Below are 18,266 nucleotides of genomic sequence, written 5' to 3'. Positions count from 1 at the left end.
CAGTGAAAAACAACTAGCATTTTTTTGCTTCATGTCTTTATTGAATAGGTTCAAAAATGAAGACATTATTTGTAATTAAAAAACAGTGAACAAGAGACAACAACAGCCATAATAATCTTACTTTTCCAAGCTAATAACTTTCAGAATATTACATAAGCAATTTTTACATTTTTAATTTATGCTTACAGTCATATTTTTATCCTACCACAATGGAAAATACTTGTGAAAATAAATAAAAATAAAATAAGTGATGCATAGATCAAGGAAAATTTCTTAAAAACTGAACTATTGCACAACAAATCAACATGAGAATAATATATGCAAGTAATATAAAAATGCATTTAAATACATTGCATCATGGTTCATAATTCATAAATATATTTCACCTACTTACTGTTTATAATAATCTCTGGGTTCTGGAATTAGATGATTTCTTACCAACCCATTTCCATGTAGTACATTATAACATTTACTTGCCACAGTAAAATTCAGTGAGAAACAAACATGTGCCACTTTAAGCTCATTCACCTATCCCTTCCTTGGGCAGACAAAAAATGTGATCTTTAAAAATATATTTGAAAGAAGACAGTGCTCAATTCTAGATCAAGACAAGAGTTTGAAGTTCTTCTTCATATGATTTATAATAATTAGAACAGAAGAACAAACTATTGAAATGGAATCCTAATATGTACATTATTCTCCTAAATTTATTACAGCTTATTCTAGTTGATGGAATAAGCTGTAATATTTTTTTTGACTTTTGACCCTTCCTTTTGACCAATATGACTGAATAAAGGCAACCAGAAAAAAAATTAATAGAAAGGAAAGAAACTATAAGGTAAATAATTCCCGTTCCTACTAAGTTATCCCCTGCCCAAATGGAAAAAAAAAAACAAAAACTCAAAACAAAAAAACTAATGAATAAAATTATAAAGTATATGTATAAATAAATTTCAGAGAAAGTTATAAGCCACAAATTTCTACAATGATCCTTACAATTGATCAGAATCAAAAATAAGAAGTTAGAAACTACCTATATAGATCTGCTTGTACCTTTATAATAAGATCAAGGCTCTGTTAGGTTTGATTCGACAGAAACTACTACTGAATTACTGAATATGGCTGCACAAGCAATCAAAGATGTCTACTACTAAATACTATGTTACACTGAAAGTGACAATGACTAAAAGCGGTATTTTAGTCAAAGTTAAAGAGGAAGTATAATTACATTTTTGTGAATGTTTAATTACATAATAAATCAGCTATCCATTAAAGCAATGCATTTTCAGTGGCTTTTTATTGTGATGTAAATTGTGATCCAGTGTTTAACACTAGAAAGGAAGTATGAGTAGGAAAAATTAGATGTTCTCTTAACCTACCCATAACTACATATAACTATACTTCAAGTGACTAAAATTCAAATCCTTTTAAACCTGCATGCCCTGCAATAATGATTATTGAAGTTACTATTAGGTGAGATGGTTTGTTTTAAAATCCATTAATATGATTTCTTCTAAATCAAGTACATAGATATAAATGCAAGATTTTGCAAGGAGTTTTTTGCATCTTCTATTAAATAATTAATATGCAAACTTTGCAAAAATGAAGTAGCAAATTAAAATTACTGTTCAGACATGAGTTTATGGAAAAGAAAGGAAAAAAGTGAAATTAGAAAGAATATATGTTCAACTAATACACAGTTAAAAATCATTCAGCTATAACTAGAATGAGATACAGCTGTATTTTCAGCCTTGTATCTCCAAAAAAAAAAATTGCATAATTGCATTTTAAAGAATTGAGCAAAGATCTCTAAATTATATAATCAATAATACACCGAGTAAAGGGCAACAGAGACCATAGGGGGTTTTTTCCCCTCTCCTTCTAAAAAATATTTATAAAATTAATAATTAAAGAGCTCTACAGAAAAATGACCTCACATAACTAAGTGTAACTAAAAATATTCTCTTCAGTTCCAAAATTCCAAGCATCCCATCCTAAATGATACTATCTGAAAATAGGTACCAATAATAAAAATGTTTATTCTGATTTTCTGCTCAAAGTAATGATCATCCTCAAGCTTAAAGGGTTAAGCACTAGTGTTTGAGAGTTGGTGGAGGTATGCTTAATGTGCTTTAACAACAACAGAAAAGTAATACCTAAGTTAATGATTCCACTTGAAATTATTTTCTGACTGATAAGTGAACATCTCCTTGTATGGCACAGTTTAGGTTGTCAGGTATTTATTATATACAGTATATGTACACACACATATATACACACACACACATTACACAGCCAAAGGATTATGCTCCAAAAACTGTTGAAAAAAGTATTATGAATGATTTTAGCACAAGATCACTAGAGGAAGTGCTCTAGATGTCCAAGCAGCAACAGTCATAAAATTCTGGACTTAGCTCTTTTTCTGTTTGGATTCTGTTCACAGAACCATTCTTCGAACGCCACATTCGCAGCAGAACTTTGCCCATTCTACAGGGTATTTAGTCCCACACTCATGGCAGAATTTTGGTAAGTGTCCCACTGAGTTTCCTTCAATGCCTTTAATGTTTCCACCATTAAGTGAGGAGACATAGTCTCCATCTGGCCTGGGGAGGTACAGAAAGAAAGTAGAAACACAAAGTTCATGTCAGTAGTTTTCAATCTGTAAGCCTTGGGAAACAGAACATAATATTAAGTGTAACTAAAAGCTTGCTTAATCTCATTGTTAATATTCTTCTAGTTCAGATTAAACAAAATCCATGGGGTCTTTTTCTAACCACTCCATCATGATCCATTGTTCTATTTGTCTACCCTTGAATCAGTATCACACTAATTACTATAGCTTCATAAATCATTCATGCATTATTCTTTAACTTGTCCTGGCTAATGTTAGGCTTTTGCTCTTTCATATGTAAAGAACTTGTCAGGATTCATAAACTTTGTTTGAAAATGGCACAGAATTTATACATTGATTTAGGAGAGAATAGATAGCTTTATAATATTGAATTTTCTATTTTATAAAGAAGGTATATTTCATCTTTGAAGTTTTGTAATTTTCTCCATCAAAGTTAAACTTCTTGCTTGGTTTTTAAATTGATTACTAAATACCTTAAGTGAGAGAGAGAGAGAGAGAGAGAGAGAATGTTTCTGAAGACTGCATTTTCTGTTTGTTGCTGATAAACAGACTGCAATAACTTTCAATATAATGATAAGAAAACCAGCAAATTTATTAAAAGACTTCATTATTATTTATTAATTTGTCTTTTTTTAGGTATTCTATATATAATCATAATATAGATATGTAAATATATCAGTTTTGTGTCCTTATTTCCATGTCTTGTAATTTTAATTTTTTTTTTACTACACTAGCTAGATGAAAATAGAAATTATAGCCGACATTCTTGTGTTATTTCTGCTTTTACAGAAAATGCTTCTTACATGCCACCACTAAATATGAAGAGTGATGTAGGGTTCTAGTAAATCTAGCGTTCTTGTCAATTTAACGACATTCCCTTCTATTCCCAATTTTCTAAGAGCTTTTTTAAAAAAATCAAAAATAGGTGGTAAATCATATATTATTATTTGACGAATATTTTTTAACCCTTCCATCTGTTGATGTGAAAAATTATATTAATAGACTTTCTAATGTTAAATCAATCATTTTCTGTGATGAATCTACAGTGTCATGAATTTCACGTCTGTGGCCTGGGTTTGATAAATTTCTTGGAGATTTTTATATGTATTTTCAAGTTTATAAGTAAGCCTGATCATAATTTTGCATTCTCTCATTAGTCTGGATATCACGGTTTCACTAACCTTTGAAAATAAGTTGAAGAATGTTGTTTTCACCTCACTCCCCTGGAAAAGTTTGGTAGAACTTACTATATAAAACTATCATGAGCCCATTTTGTGTGTGTGTGTCTGTGTGTGTGTGTGTGTGTGTGTACACCGTATGTGTGTGTATGTGCACTCGTGCAGTGAGGAAGCAAGCATAGTTTAATTACTGATCCAATTTCTTTAATGATTATAGTTCCTAGTTCATTTGAAATAAGTTTTCAAAAGTTATATTTTTCTAGGAAATTGTGCATTTTATCTGTTTCAAGTTACTGGCAAAAAGTTGTTCTTATAATTTTAAATCTCTGCTGCATCTGTGGTTGCATTCCTCTTTTCATTCTGCATATTATTTGTACCGTTTCTCCTTTTTTGTTGATCCATCTTGAGAAGTTTATCATTTTAAATCAACCAACCTTCTCGTTTTGTGAGTCTTCATCATGTGTTATTCATTCACTTATTCATTTAAAAATATTTACTGGGAGCCTAGTTTACGTAAAGTACTCCTCTTGATCCTAGAGTTAAGAGCAGTAACAAAACAGATAAGAATCCCTGTGCCTAGGGAGCTTAGTTTTATGGAGAAGAAACAACATAAATAACATATATAGCATGTCAGCTAGAAAACAATAAAGCAAAGAGGACATGGTACAGGGTGGCAGAGACTGGTCAGAGCCGTTAGGATTGCAGTAGAGGGGATGAAGAATGAAAGAGTTCGGAGCATGTTGTGACAACAAAGTAAATTAGAACAAAGGGCCTGACAAAATTCAACCTGATGACAGCAGGCTGATGAGAATTTGAATTAATTAAAGGTGAAGTACCACACAGAATCCTGAAGCTCCCTCTCTACCTCCTGCCAACAAAGATACAGAAGCCAAGATTCGGATCTACTGGTCTAATCAGGATCTCTTGCAGTTGCTGAGCACCATCCGGGAGGAAGCTCCTATTTGACCACCAGTTTTTTTCCTTAATGCTCTCCATTATAATCTTTTTATTTCATTAATTTCTGTTTTATCTTTATTATTTCATGTACTATTAGTTTAGATTTACTTAATTACTGATTTCTTCACCGGTCCGCCTTGCAAAATTCCTCCTCTTCTGGACACTTCACTCTTTCCCAAGATACCCCCTTTGAATGTTCTTTTAGTCACGGTCTACAGCTGGTAAAATTTCTCAATATTTTTTGTCTGAAAACAGCTTTATTTCATTTTCATTCTTGGACTGACAGTATAGCTCAGTGGTTCACAAAGTGATGTCCTTAATCTGGCAGCAACAGCATCACGTGAGAATTTACTATAAATGCAAACCTGTGCCCCACTCCAGACCCACTGACTCTGAAATCCTCAGGTGGGGATTCAACACAAGCTGTGTTGAAATTAGTGCTCCAGGGGATTCTGATGCACATTAAAGCTTGAGAACCACTGGTTCAGCTGGTGAACAATCAAAGGTCCACAGTTATTTTCCCTCGGCACCCTGAATGTGTGGATCGATTCCATTGTCTATTGGCTCCAAGTGTTGCAAGCGAGCTCTGTACCAGCTGAGTGATCCTCACATTGTCTAAGTAACGTCTTTCCTCTGTGGCTGCTTTTAAGACCTTCTCCCAAGTTTCATTACAATGCATCTACATGTTGTTTTCATTTCATTTGTCCTGCTTGGGATTGTTGTTGTTTGATTATGAGAACTCATGGTTTTCATTAATCCTGGATTATTTGCAGGTATAAATTATTCAAATGTTGCCTCTCACTCACTCTAGTTTCTTTTGACCTCTGACTCAATACATCATAGACCTTATTTTACCACCTATGATTTTTAATCTCTCTCACGCTTTCCTTCTCTTAGGACTACACTCTAGATAATGTCTTTGAATCTTTCCTCTAGTTCACTCCTCTCTTCTTCAGCTGGGTCTCATCTACAATTTAAACACCATCTTTTGAGGTTTTTTTCCCCTTATATTGAGTTGTTTGGTTCTTTTGTAAAGATGCTCTAATCTTTTTTTGATAGTATATTATCACTGTTAATGACTTCAATTCCCTGTCTTGTTTCCTTATATACTTCAAACTGACTTATTTTACAAGTCATAATTATGATGATTTCAGTATCATAAGTCATGGGCACATGTGTTCGTTTTTTTTTTGCTTTCATGACTGATTCCTTGTTTCCTTGTACAGTGTGAAATTTCCATGTGTGTTCTGTAATTCAGAATTGCAAGCTCATGTTTATTTACCTGTGAGAATCAGGAGGCCTGGGTTAACAGCATTTCACACCAGAGATGATTCTTTTTGCTTTTGCTTTTACAAGCTCCAAGGAAGCTCTTAAACCAAGAGTATCTAAGCTATTTTTTCAGTTAAGAATTTCTTAGAATATGCAGATGTTGTGCTTTCAAACCTTAAACTCATGGGAAGGTGCGCCTGTAGTTATGAATTATTGGTGGGAATTCTCACATCCCTCTGAGCCATGGCTGAGACAGACAAGTTTCCTTGGAGTCTCTTATTCCTGGGTGGTAAAAAAAATTGTTTTTCCTAGTCCATCCTTTCACTGAGAGATAACCCTTTGACTACTGTGAGAGAAGGGTTAACACACTCTTTCTCCTTTTCTGTGGACATATTTGACCTTGGGATAACTTCCTAGCTCTGTTTAATGAAAACCCAACATAGGTGAAATGCCAGCTGTGTTTCTAGGCAACGGTGTTTGTAAGCAGTCCACTGAAACTGGTATCTCCCTCAGGATAACCTGGAAGCTGTGCCTATGAAACTGTTATATGAGATACTGGTTCCCTTTGGGGACAAAGGATTTCTCATTAAACTGTCCCTACACCCACCTATGAGAACTTATTCTCTCACACCTAAGCTGTCAGCTAGACAGTCAAGGAAGACGAGCTCCAGGACCGCTGCAAGGGCTCCCATGAAAGAGAAACACCTGACACTGCCCTGCTATTATCCTATATTTCTGTAAACAATTCCAGTGACAAATGTAATATACTGTCATATAAGCATCTCTGGCTGAGTCTAAGAAGACTCTTTACTGAATCTTTTAAGAGTCTTGGCTTAGAGCAAGAGGCACGGCGGGAACGGCGGGAAGGGTAAGGAAAAGTTGTTTTTAACATTCCATTTTGTACAAGTCCAAGAAGTCAACTCCTCTCTCCCACAATGACCTTAAAACCCAAGTCTCTACATAGTGAAGATCACCGAAAACCTCAAATGTAGCTGCAGTAATGACAGTTAATTTACAGTTTGACCTCTAGCTTCCTTTATATTTTCGTCTGTAGAAGTTCCCGTTACTTTTCTGAGAGCTAAGCTATACATTCAGAAAGATATTTTTTCTTTTTTATCCAGCATTTCTAGGTGCTTTGGGTGGGAGGGGTTGTCCTGGAAATGTAGTCTATCACACTGCCAGAAAAGTAAATCTCTGAGAATTCTCTATCTGTTATGGTTATAATTATTTCTGTCTGGGATGGGGGCAGAGTATAAGTCAAGTGAGTAAGGCTCAAGCCTTCCTATCACATATAAAGCTCTAAAAAGTATAAAAAAAGAATAAGCCAAACATTTTTTAATGTGATTTTTACTCCTGCCTGTTGACACTTCTTTTGTCCACCTCTTTGGAAAGATAAAATGATCCTTTTATTCAATCATATGTATTTATTAAGTTTTCCATTTTATAAGAATGTTAATCTTATACTCAGCATTGACTCAAAACACATGGTTCCACACATATACAACAACACAGTACAACCACACTCCGGGACTCTAAGAAACATAAGTTAACTTCTTTGATATTTAACATGTATTAAAACCTCAGGTGAGACAAACAATATTTATTACAGAATCTAGCTGAAAAGACAGCAATTCACCAATTCCTCTACGGTCCTCATCTTATGCATAGGCATCAATCACTCTTAAAACTTTCCAAATGGCAGATGCCCAGATCCCACTCTCCAAATTAAAGAAATCAAAATCTCAGGGAGGGATCCTGACGTGTTCATTTTCAGAAAGCTCCACAGATGCTTCTTTTTAATGGGCAACCAGAATGGAGAGCTAGCATCTTAGATACTTGAAAATCTATCCCCGGATTAAATCTGAATAATGACTATGTACATGTTACATACTTACAACAAAAGCAGACAATAAATACAGTTACACATAAGACACCCACATCACAACTGGTTTTGGTGAATCACAGGATGTCACATTATAGGCTTGCATTGAGGGCATCTTAAAAAAAACACCCTATGAAATCCACTGCCATATTTAGTATGGATTCTGTAGGGATGTTAATTAAGAAGTTAACAATTAAGTTATCCAGTGTCTCCTTATGAGAAATCAAAGGAGAACTTTTGAAGCCTCAGAACCAGTTGTACTTTCACAGAGAAAGTGATTTATTTTTCTGTTTTAGACATCATGAATCATGTAACTACTCCTATCCTCTCCTGTACTTTGGCTCCTAAAACAAAGTTCAAACTCCACTTTGTGTCCCAGGGCTAGTCCATCTCCAGGGTCTCATGACACACATTTTGTGGACTAACCCCATTCCTTTTTCCATTTCTCGTCTTTCCTTTTCCTATTCTTCCTTCATTTAAAAAAAAATGCTGTATCTCACTATGCATCATGGCCTTCTGTACCTTTCCTTAAAACTTTCTGGAATAAATTGGGATACATATAAAAAATAAATATAACTGAAATGATTTCATTATATGCTTAAAAACAGTGAATGTCGAAGCTGTACAAATACTGTGACAGATCAGAAAGGGAAGTACATAGATAATCACAATCGCAGCAGGGGAATTTAAATGTATTAAAACGCTGCTGAAAATTTATAATAGCAGTGGTGTAAAGGGTCAATTCAATTTCTAGAGGTAAAAATAAGCATGTTGCAGTTAAAATTAAGACATAAAAAACAAATGCATCCACTGTAAATGAACAAACATCCTTGAGTATTTACCATAAAGATTATAAGGTATAAGAAGACAGTATTTATGCCCAAACTATTTCTTTAGTGTATAACATAAAAGCCAAATTAAATCATATAGCAAAAGAAAAATTAGATTTCCTATAAATAGCCTGATAGAAATTTTTGTATATGGTCCTTGAAAAGCAGCATATACTCATTTTTATTTTAGTTATTAGAATATCAGAGCTAAACATACCTGGCCATGTAGCTCTCAGTATATGTTTTTCTTTTGCTTGTAAGCATACCTGAGGCAGGATTTCTAGCCAAACTAGGTGGTGTGGAATTTCGAGGTTTGATGTTAGCTCTAGAAGAGAGAAAGAGATGGCATAATGAAAATCCTACTGAATAGTAAGCATTTATTTCTCAAATTGCTTATTTACATGATTAGAAAAATAATTAGGTACATATATACAATGGAATATTACTCAGCCATAAAAAGGAATGTAATTGGGTCATGTGAAGGATGTGGATGGGCCTAGAGTCTGTCATACAGAGTGAAGTAAGCCAGAAAGAGAAATACTGTACATTAACACATATATGTGGAATCCAGAAAAATGGTACAGATGAACTTATACGTAGGGCAGGAATGGAGACGCAGACGTAAAGAATGGACATGTGGACACAGGGGGCAGGGGAGGGTGGGACGAATTGGGAAATTAGGTTTGACATAACTATACTACCATGTGTAAAACAGAGAGCTAGTGGGAACCTGCTGCACAGGGAGTTCAGCTCAGTGCTCTGTGATGACCTAGATGGGGGAGGCTGGAGGGGGTGGTAGGAGGGAGGTCCAAGAGGGAGGGGATATAGGTATACATATAGCTGATTCACTTCATTGTACAGCAGAAACTAACACAACATTGTAAAGCAATTATACTCCAATAAAAAATAATAATAATTAGAAGCTGTAGAGAGGTAAATTCAAAAGATTAAAATCCAAATGATTAATTCAAAACTGAAATCCTTAATACTAAGGATAAACCAAAGCATTCTGCATTTATTAACATTATCTTGATGATACATAAAATCATTTGACATATGTATATATTCTTTAGATGAAATTTATAAGTTAATCATTCTAAAAGGTCTCAAATTTTTTAAAGTTGAAATCTACAGTTCCCTCAAAATAGAGATGTGTTTCGTTAAGTGCCTATGAATAACTGTTAAATAATAATGTTAAAAGCGTATGAGGTGTGGTTAAAAAAATCAGCTAACCATTTTAAAAGGATAATATTCTATTTATGAAAGTCTGTTGTTGGAAAGAGCAACTAAAATAAGTGGGTTAATATAAAGATTTAATTTCACCAACTATACAGCCTGGGCTACCTGTTACCAGTAAAGAAGAAGTTGTGGCTGGATCATAACTGAATTCCCTTTCTGAAACTGTCAGAATCAAAGAAAGCTTGTAAACTATATGAGGTAATAATGGTATTATTGAATGAATCTGGATTCAAATTCCAACTGTTTCTGAACAACTCTGTGGTAGTGGCAATCTCTCTAAGTTCCCTCATTTATAAAATATGACCATCATCACTTATCTTACAGAAAGTTAGATATATAAATTGTAAATTTTATAAACATTTAGCATAGTTGATGGTGGTAATACTACTGTTACTACTATGGCTATTGCTACTACAAATTAACATTTATATAACAGTGCTTACTACGTTTGGTATAACTACTTTTCTAATTGCCTTCATATAAAACTCATTTAATCTTCAAAATAATCCTATGAAGTAGGAAGGATTAATAATTCCATTTTACAAAGGAGGCAACTGAGGCAAAGAGTAATTTACCGAAGGTGACAGACACAGTCAGTATGTTGCAGAACCAGGGGTAAGATGTTCAATACAGTGTTAATTCCCTCCCACTCTTTAGAAATTTAGTCACATCTTTTCATTTCAGAGATAAGCAATGTTGTGTTATATGATCAAGTAGGATACTTTAAAAAATGCCTTTATATTGGAAGTTCTCAAACTGGCTGAAATTCTTCCTTTTCTACTTATACAGCAAAGTGGGAGAGAGTCTCCCAAAATTTTAAAGGGCTATCTCCAAAATACATGCAGGAAATAACAACATCTACTATTTTTCAAATGCCCATTACATGCCAAATATGATACCAGGTACTATGCATACTTTGCTTCTTTAATCTTCACAAAAATCTCAGAAGATATTATTCCCATTTTAAAGTTGAAGAAACTCATATTCAGAGTTAAGTGAAGTGCAAAGCTATTACATGGACAGAGTGTTTGAACTTGAATTTAGGTGGGTCTTATTACAAATCTTATATTCAATATGCAAGCCCATCCATGAGGTGTATTCTACTCTACTTTTATACAGCCTCTCTAGGGATGTTGTAGAACTATCACATGCCTTTTTAGGAACTCAATCTCTGAAAATTCATTGCCAAAGGATGGCAATTCCTCCAAGTAATAAGAGTTATAAGAGAATCAGGAAGGACACATTTCTTTTTTGGGGGGGCTCTAGAATAAAGTCTTGTTAGAAATCCTACCACCTTCATATAATATGTGTATCAGATATATAGATAATGCAAACAAACCCATGCATATACACACACAACTTCATTATCAATAGTTATTCAAATAATTAGAAAATTTTAAAAATTAAGGAAAAATATAAGGTTATCATTATCAACTACAGCTTCCATTATTCAATGCCAATCGTGTACTTTTAGTAACATCTATGAAGTAGAATTGGAATGTTGAGAACCATTCTTAAGAGACTGGAGAACTAGAACCATTTTGAGCAGTACTTAAAACACGTTGCCCCAGTCTCACATGGTCAACACATTTTTCTTCCTGGCCAGAGTCTGAAAAGTGCTACCCATATTATGTATCTATAGTCTGCCTGCTGTAGTTCAAGCAATAACAAAGAGAGTTTAATTTTGGAACTGCACTTAATCTACCTCATTGCTAATCACTGTTTCTTTGAGATCTGCTTCAGAGGGTACAGAGAGCTAGAGTACAAAGAAAAAGGCTCAGGGCACAAATTTTTCCTTCTAGGATTTATCACTAACTACTTAAAAATAACACATGACGGCTGCTAACGCATCAAAGACTTTTCCCATCTTTGTTTTACTGTATATCTAGTTAAATTTATTATAATCTAGTGTTAAGAGAATGTAGCGGGCCTTGGTTTAAAATTTAACTAAGTAAACTCTATTTAACAACATATTTTTCAATGTTAATAAGTAGTTTAACTTATGAGACCCTAAGTTCATCATTTTAAGATGAGAGGGCTAGACTTGATTTGGGGGCCCAAACTAGTAAACCTTGAAGGCCTGTGCAGGAGAGCTCCAAGACTGCCACTGCCACTCTTGCCTCACTCAGTCTGCTAGGCCAGTACACAGAGGGGAGTGTGCTTGGCAGTGTCATAACCTTTTCCCTGTTTTATGTGGAATTTGTAACCATCTAACAAAAAGACTGAGGATCCTGGATTGAATGTTTTCTAAGATTTCTTTTTTCTCCAGCTTTTTTATAATAATTTATCGCCTGCTTAACTAAAAGATAATCTAACAGTGTTATATATGATGTAATATTCCCCGTATTCTTCTTTAAAAAATGTTACTCCTAAAAAAGAGCTTCATAAAAATAACAATTATTGAAGGTGACTCCTATTTCGACCCCCTAAAAATTAAAATTTAATGGAATAAAATGAAAGCTCTAAAAACAGATTTAGGACAATAGAAATGTTCATCAAAAATCAAAGTGTGATAAATCCTAGAAGAGTATTTAGTACTTCTTGGCTTAAAAATGATTAAAATAAAAAAAAATTAAGTATAGGAATGTACAAATTTACAGTGTTCCGTTATATAAAGCCTTTAAGGAAATATCTGAAAAAGATTAATCAAACTGAGTTACAAATACTTACTTGTAAATGGGTAATAACTCATGTCTTTTGATGGCACTGTCTGATTTTGTATCACTGTCATGCAACCTTTGCACATGTCTTCCAGTTCGAAGTGGAGGGCCTAACTTGTCCATCTTACTATTAAAATATATAAAGGTGTACCCATAAGGAGAATGCTACTGTTTGTTTCTTTATATTAAAAAAAAATTTTTTTAAGACATTATTCTGGTTCATCAGAAATCCAACTCCCAAGCTCTTAATTATCTGCCAGGGTAAGGACTAACGTCAAAAAAGAATCCTCAGATAGTTCATACAATGTCCATTATTAGATATGAATATGCTGACTATGCAGGCCACCCTGCCAGTTTTGATAAATATCCTAACAAATCCCACACTTACACACAGCAGGGCAATGGAATCAATAAAAAAAAACTTTAGAAGGATTTGTTTCAAAGAAAATTTGTGAAGCCAGAGATGAACTGAAAGTTGTTAGTCTGGTAAATAAAGACAGATTTGACGTTTGTTCTTGTGGAGCTCACAAATAATCTAATTTTCCCCTTCCTTGAACCATAGAACCTTTCTCTGTTTTTCTTTATTATTTTATTTTATGATTTCCCCTACCTTTAAAAATTCCAAATATAAAATAATGAATCAAATAATGTATTTTTATCTTTATCCCTATCTGACTTTCTAACAAAGAATGACTATTTCTAAAATTTATCCAGAGAAATGTAAAACATGATCCTATGAAAATGTGGATGGCAATTCTAAAAATCACATGTAAAAATGTTAAGTGGTCATGCCATCTGAAGCTTACTAATTTTTTTTTAACCAGAAGTATAAAGGATTTCCAGCTAGTGAATAACAGAAAAACTACAGGTTTGCAAAGAACTCATTGTTTTACATCAACCAAATTATATTATCACCAGCCAATATCCATTCATAGTAGGGAGTAGGGAAAATTAAATTAGGAAACTACAACTATCTTAAATGACTACTGAATGACACATCACTGCTTGATAACTTAAAAAGTATCGGGCTTCCCTGGTGGCGCAGTGGTTGAGAGTCCGCCTGCCGATGCAGGGCACACGGGTTCGTGCCCCGGTCCAGGAAGATCCCACATGCCGCGGAGCGGCTAGGCCCGTGAGCCATGGCCGCTGGGCCTGCGCGTCCGGAGCCTGTGCTCCGCAACGGGAGAGGCCACAACAGTGAGAGGCCCGCATACCGCAAAAAAAAAAAAAACAAGTATAGTTTTTTTAAAGGGATTTTTTTTTTTAACTCATTTAAACCCTGAGCACTACTATGTATCAGGCACTGTGCTAAATTCTGGGGATATTGTGGCAAATAAGACAGACCTGATGCTTTGTTCTTACTAAGGAGTTTAGTGTCTAAAAAGAATTTGTTCATTCGTCTAGATAAGGGTCTCTAAGGAAGGACACATTTTATCCACTTTCTGTTCCTTCAGTATCCTATACATAGCAGGCATTTTGATGTAAAAGGTGATATTAATATTTTGCTGGTGGTGATACTTAAATTAGGTGTTTACATCATACTCCCAAAAACATTTTAAAGGATTTTTTAGATGCCTCCATTAAATATATGTATATATATCAAAATTTCTGAAATTTCTGAGACATTAGTCTCAGAACATTAATTCTGAGACTCATGTCTCAGAATATTAATTTTATGGGCTTTATTTGTGAGAAATTACTGGAAAATTCACCTATTTCGAATTTTACTTAAGAAATCAGATTTCTCTTTAAATTACTTAATAACAATCAAAACATTATTGTTCCAAACAGTGTTTATCTCACAAAAGCCATCTGTGGATTTGGAAAAAGAAATAAAAAATCTTACTTTCTTCCTCAGAAAAAAGTTATTGCAATTAAAATTTAAAAATTTAGAAACATTTTAAAAATGAATTCCTCTAACATGATAACTATTAAAATCTTATGTACGATAAAACAAAGGAGATGAGTAAAATCTAAAGGTAATTATCTAGTGGGAATATTACATATTTTCCATATATGAAAAAACTGCTAGTATTTTTCAGATTTTAAAAACATAATTAAAAGGCAGTTCCAATGATGATTTTACTGTACCACATACCTGTGTTATGAAATTCAACTCAATTGATATATCTACCTATGTATATTGATATATCTACCTATGTATATGTATGTGTGTGTTCAAATGTTACTTAGGCTAAATGTTAGCATATGTTGTATTAAGCTCAAATCACTTGAACTTATGTTCCAGTAAAATCTGCTACTGTTATGCTATGTTATTATCAAGGTCTAACTGTACAAAAATAAAATTTAAAAATTTCATAATGTAATCAAGATTATATAATACATAAATTTATACATAAAGTATTTTCTATAATTTTTAATAAATAATTTTATATAAATGAATTTATATATTTAAGTGTTTTTACATATAAATTTTGCTTACATATATATTTTAAATACCGTGAAATAACAGTCAATGTTGGGCTAATTAAATACATTTTAAAATTATCCTGGGACCTAATTAAACTTAAAGGCTTTTACACAGCAAAAGAAACCATTAACAAAACAAAAAGACAACCAACTGAATGGCAGAAAATATTTGCAAGTAATACGACCCTTAAGGGGTTAATATCCAAAATATAAACAGCTCATACAACTCAACATTAAAAAAAACAAACAAAAGACCTGAATAGACGTTTTTCCAAAGACACCTACAGATGGCCAACAGGCACATGAAAAGATGCTCATCATTGTTAATCATCAGAGAAATGCAAATCAAAACCACAATGAGCTATCAAAACTTACACCTGTCAGAAAGGCTACCATCAAAACGACCACAAACAACAAACGTTGGTGAGGATGTGGAGAAAAGGGAGCCCTTGTACACTGCTGGTGAAAATGTAAACTGGTGCAGCTATTGTGGAAAACGGTAAGGAGGTTTCTCAAAAAACTAAAAATAGAACTACCATATGGCCCAGTAATTCCACTCCTGGGTACAGATCCAAAAAAAAACACTAATTCAAAAGGATACATGCACCCAATGTTCATAGTGCCATTACTTACAATTGCCAAGATATGGAAGCAACCTAAGTGTCCATCAACACATGAATGGATAAAGAAGATGTGATATATACATATATATGTACATATATACACACACACACACACGTAATGAATACACACACACACACACACACACACACACACACACACACACACACCGGAATACTATACAGCCTTAAAAAGAAATGAAATTTTGCCATTTGCAACAATATGGATGGACTTGGAGGGTATTATTATGCTAAGTGAACATAAGTCAGAGAGAGAAAGACAAATACTGTATGGTATCACTTATATGTGGAATCTAAAAAATAAAATAAAATAGTGAATATAACATAAAAGAAACAGACTCACAGATATAGAGAAAAAGCTAGTGGTTACCAGTGCGGAGATGGAAGGAGGGAGGGAGAGTTTGGGGCAAGAGATTAAGAGGTTCCAACTACCATGTATAAAATAAACAGGCTACAAGGATATACTGAACAACACAAGGAATACAGCCAATATTTTATAAGAACTATAAATGGATTATAACCTTAAAAACTGTGAATCACTATGTTGCACACCTGAAACATATAATACTGTACATCAACTATACTTCAATAAAAAATTTAAAGGTAAAATTATCAGTTTATGAAAGAAGACCTTTCAAATACTTAAACGGTTCCCTAAACTGACTCGGATCCAGACCATTTACCATCTTCATATTTATTTTAGTGAACAAGAACACTTCTTTGCTCACGTCTCCTTTTCTATTAAACCCCTTCTTTTCTGTCCCTATACCTTCAGTAGCACTAAAGATAAGTCAAAGCAGGAACAAGATAAAGGGATATTTGAAAAGAAACTGAAATCTTTGCAAAAGTAGTGACATATTTTCAAAAGCAATTTAAAGTTTTAAACCCAACTGATTGCTCTTTGGTCAAAGTTCCTTCCTTCTCTATGTCTTTCTTGGTCTTGCACACCATCAGTAACTGACTTAAGGAAGTGAATAAAACAAGTAAAGGAACCAGGAGTTCTCTATTACATGTTTGGCCTGCCCTCAGGGGCCTTAGATGCTTCAAGTTATGAAAAAAAAATCACCTTTGTTGATTTTAATATTGAATTTATACATCTATCTACATTGGGGGTTACTTTGTTAATAAATTTTGAAAAAGTACAATGAGAAATCTACTTTATAATGTATTTTTACATTATTTACAAAGTTTGAGAAATTTCAATTTGATAGTAATAATTATGGACTATCAATATCAATGTTTTTAGAGTGCCTCTATGCTATTTTTCTTTTAAAGGGTCCAATTCAGTAATGACAGTGATACACCCAAGGTCTGAAAGAAATTAAGGCAGGAATAAACAAATCCATTCAGCAGTAAAAGAAGTCTTGCTACTGCTAAGGAAAAAAAAGGAAGGTATTTTGAAGCCAAGCAAGCACACCTACACAGGGTAAATCTGGTGCAGAATAAGCAATTCTACACATAATGTAGAATCCCATACGAAATTCAAGGATATGTCCTGAAATTGGCACCTAGATTTGGTCAGAATCAACATGAAAGTGTATTTTTAATCCCTTATTGTTCTTTCAATTCAACCACAGTAATGTGTTTGAATGGATTAATAAAAGGCTTTTTTAAAAAAACCCTTTGGTTCACGGGAACACTAATCTTTGGCCTAACTTCCTAGATATTCCACATGACTTAAAAACAGTTCCATCCTTGGGAATAAATGAAGAATCCTTAAAACCCATACCTTCAAATTATAAATATCTAATTCCTATGATAACTCGCTCATTCAGAAAAAAAGGGAGTGGCAAACTTTTCCTGTAAAAAGCCAGACAGTAAATATTTTAGGCTTTGTAAGCCACACCATCTCTGTCACACTCAACTTTGTCACTGTAGCATGAATGCAGCCACAGACAATATATAAACAATTGGGTGTGGCAATGTTCCAATAAAAACAATTGTTGGGGGCTTCCCTGGTGGCGCAGTGGTTGAGAGTCCGCCTGCCGATGCAGGGGACACGGGTTTGTGCCCCGGTCTGGGAAGATCCCACATGCCGCGGGGCCGCTAGGCCCGTGAGCCATGGCCGCTGAGCCTGCGCGTCTGGAGCCTTTGCTCCGCAACGGGAGAGGCCACAACAGTGAGAGGCCCGCGTACCGGAAAAAAAAAAAAAAGAAAAAGTACAAAAAGATCACCTGTTCTAAAATATCAAAATTCCATACATGAGAGCATGCCAGTATTTTAAGATTTTGAAAATCTAAATAAAAGGCAGATTTCAATGATGATCTTTAAAATTTTACTATAGTTATGATAAATATCACTAGATTATCCTGTATTCCTAGACAAAAACACTTAACTTTTTGTCAAGCTAATACATTTCTATAGATGATAAACTCTTCAATTTTGACCTAGACTTTTTAAAAGGACTATCTCTAGTTGCATGTAACTGCTATGATATTATTAGTATATCTAGAAAGGAACAATACTTTGGCAGGCTTTCCAAATATTCATAGCTGAATGAGCATTTTAAAAAATATTTGGCAACAGTATCAATCTATTTCTAATTTGA

General features: G+C 33.9%; 1 protein-coding gene across 1 annotated transcript in view; it reads right to left on the bottom strand.

Annotated features, from left to right (window-relative positions):
• Positions 1 to 352: 352 nt before the first annotated feature.
• Positions 353 to 18,266, bottom strand: part of ZC2HC1A (zinc finger C2HC-type containing 1A) — a gene marked incomplete at its 5' end in the record, with an annotated part of 59,687 nt that continues 41,773 nt past the window's right edge. Inside the window, 3 exons of the mRNA XM_082858432.1 lie at positions 353 to 2,603; positions 8,966 to 9,073; positions 12,658 to 12,774. Of these exons, the coding sequence (XP_082714558.1) occupies positions 2,438 to 2,603; positions 8,966 to 9,073; positions 12,658 to 12,774 (391 nt within the window). The remainder of the gene's footprint in view (positions 2,604 to 8,965; positions 9,074 to 12,657; positions 12,775 to 18,266) is intronic.

This window comes from Leucopleurus acutus (genome assembly GCF_964270905.1).
Source record: "Leucopleurus acutus genome assembly, chromosome: 17".
Taxonomy (NCBI): domain Eukaryota; kingdom Metazoa; phylum Chordata; class Mammalia; order Artiodactyla; family Delphinidae; genus Leucopleurus; species Leucopleurus acutus.
Note: the sequence above shows the minus strand (reverse complement) of the source record. Positions and strands in the feature narration are given on the sequence as shown.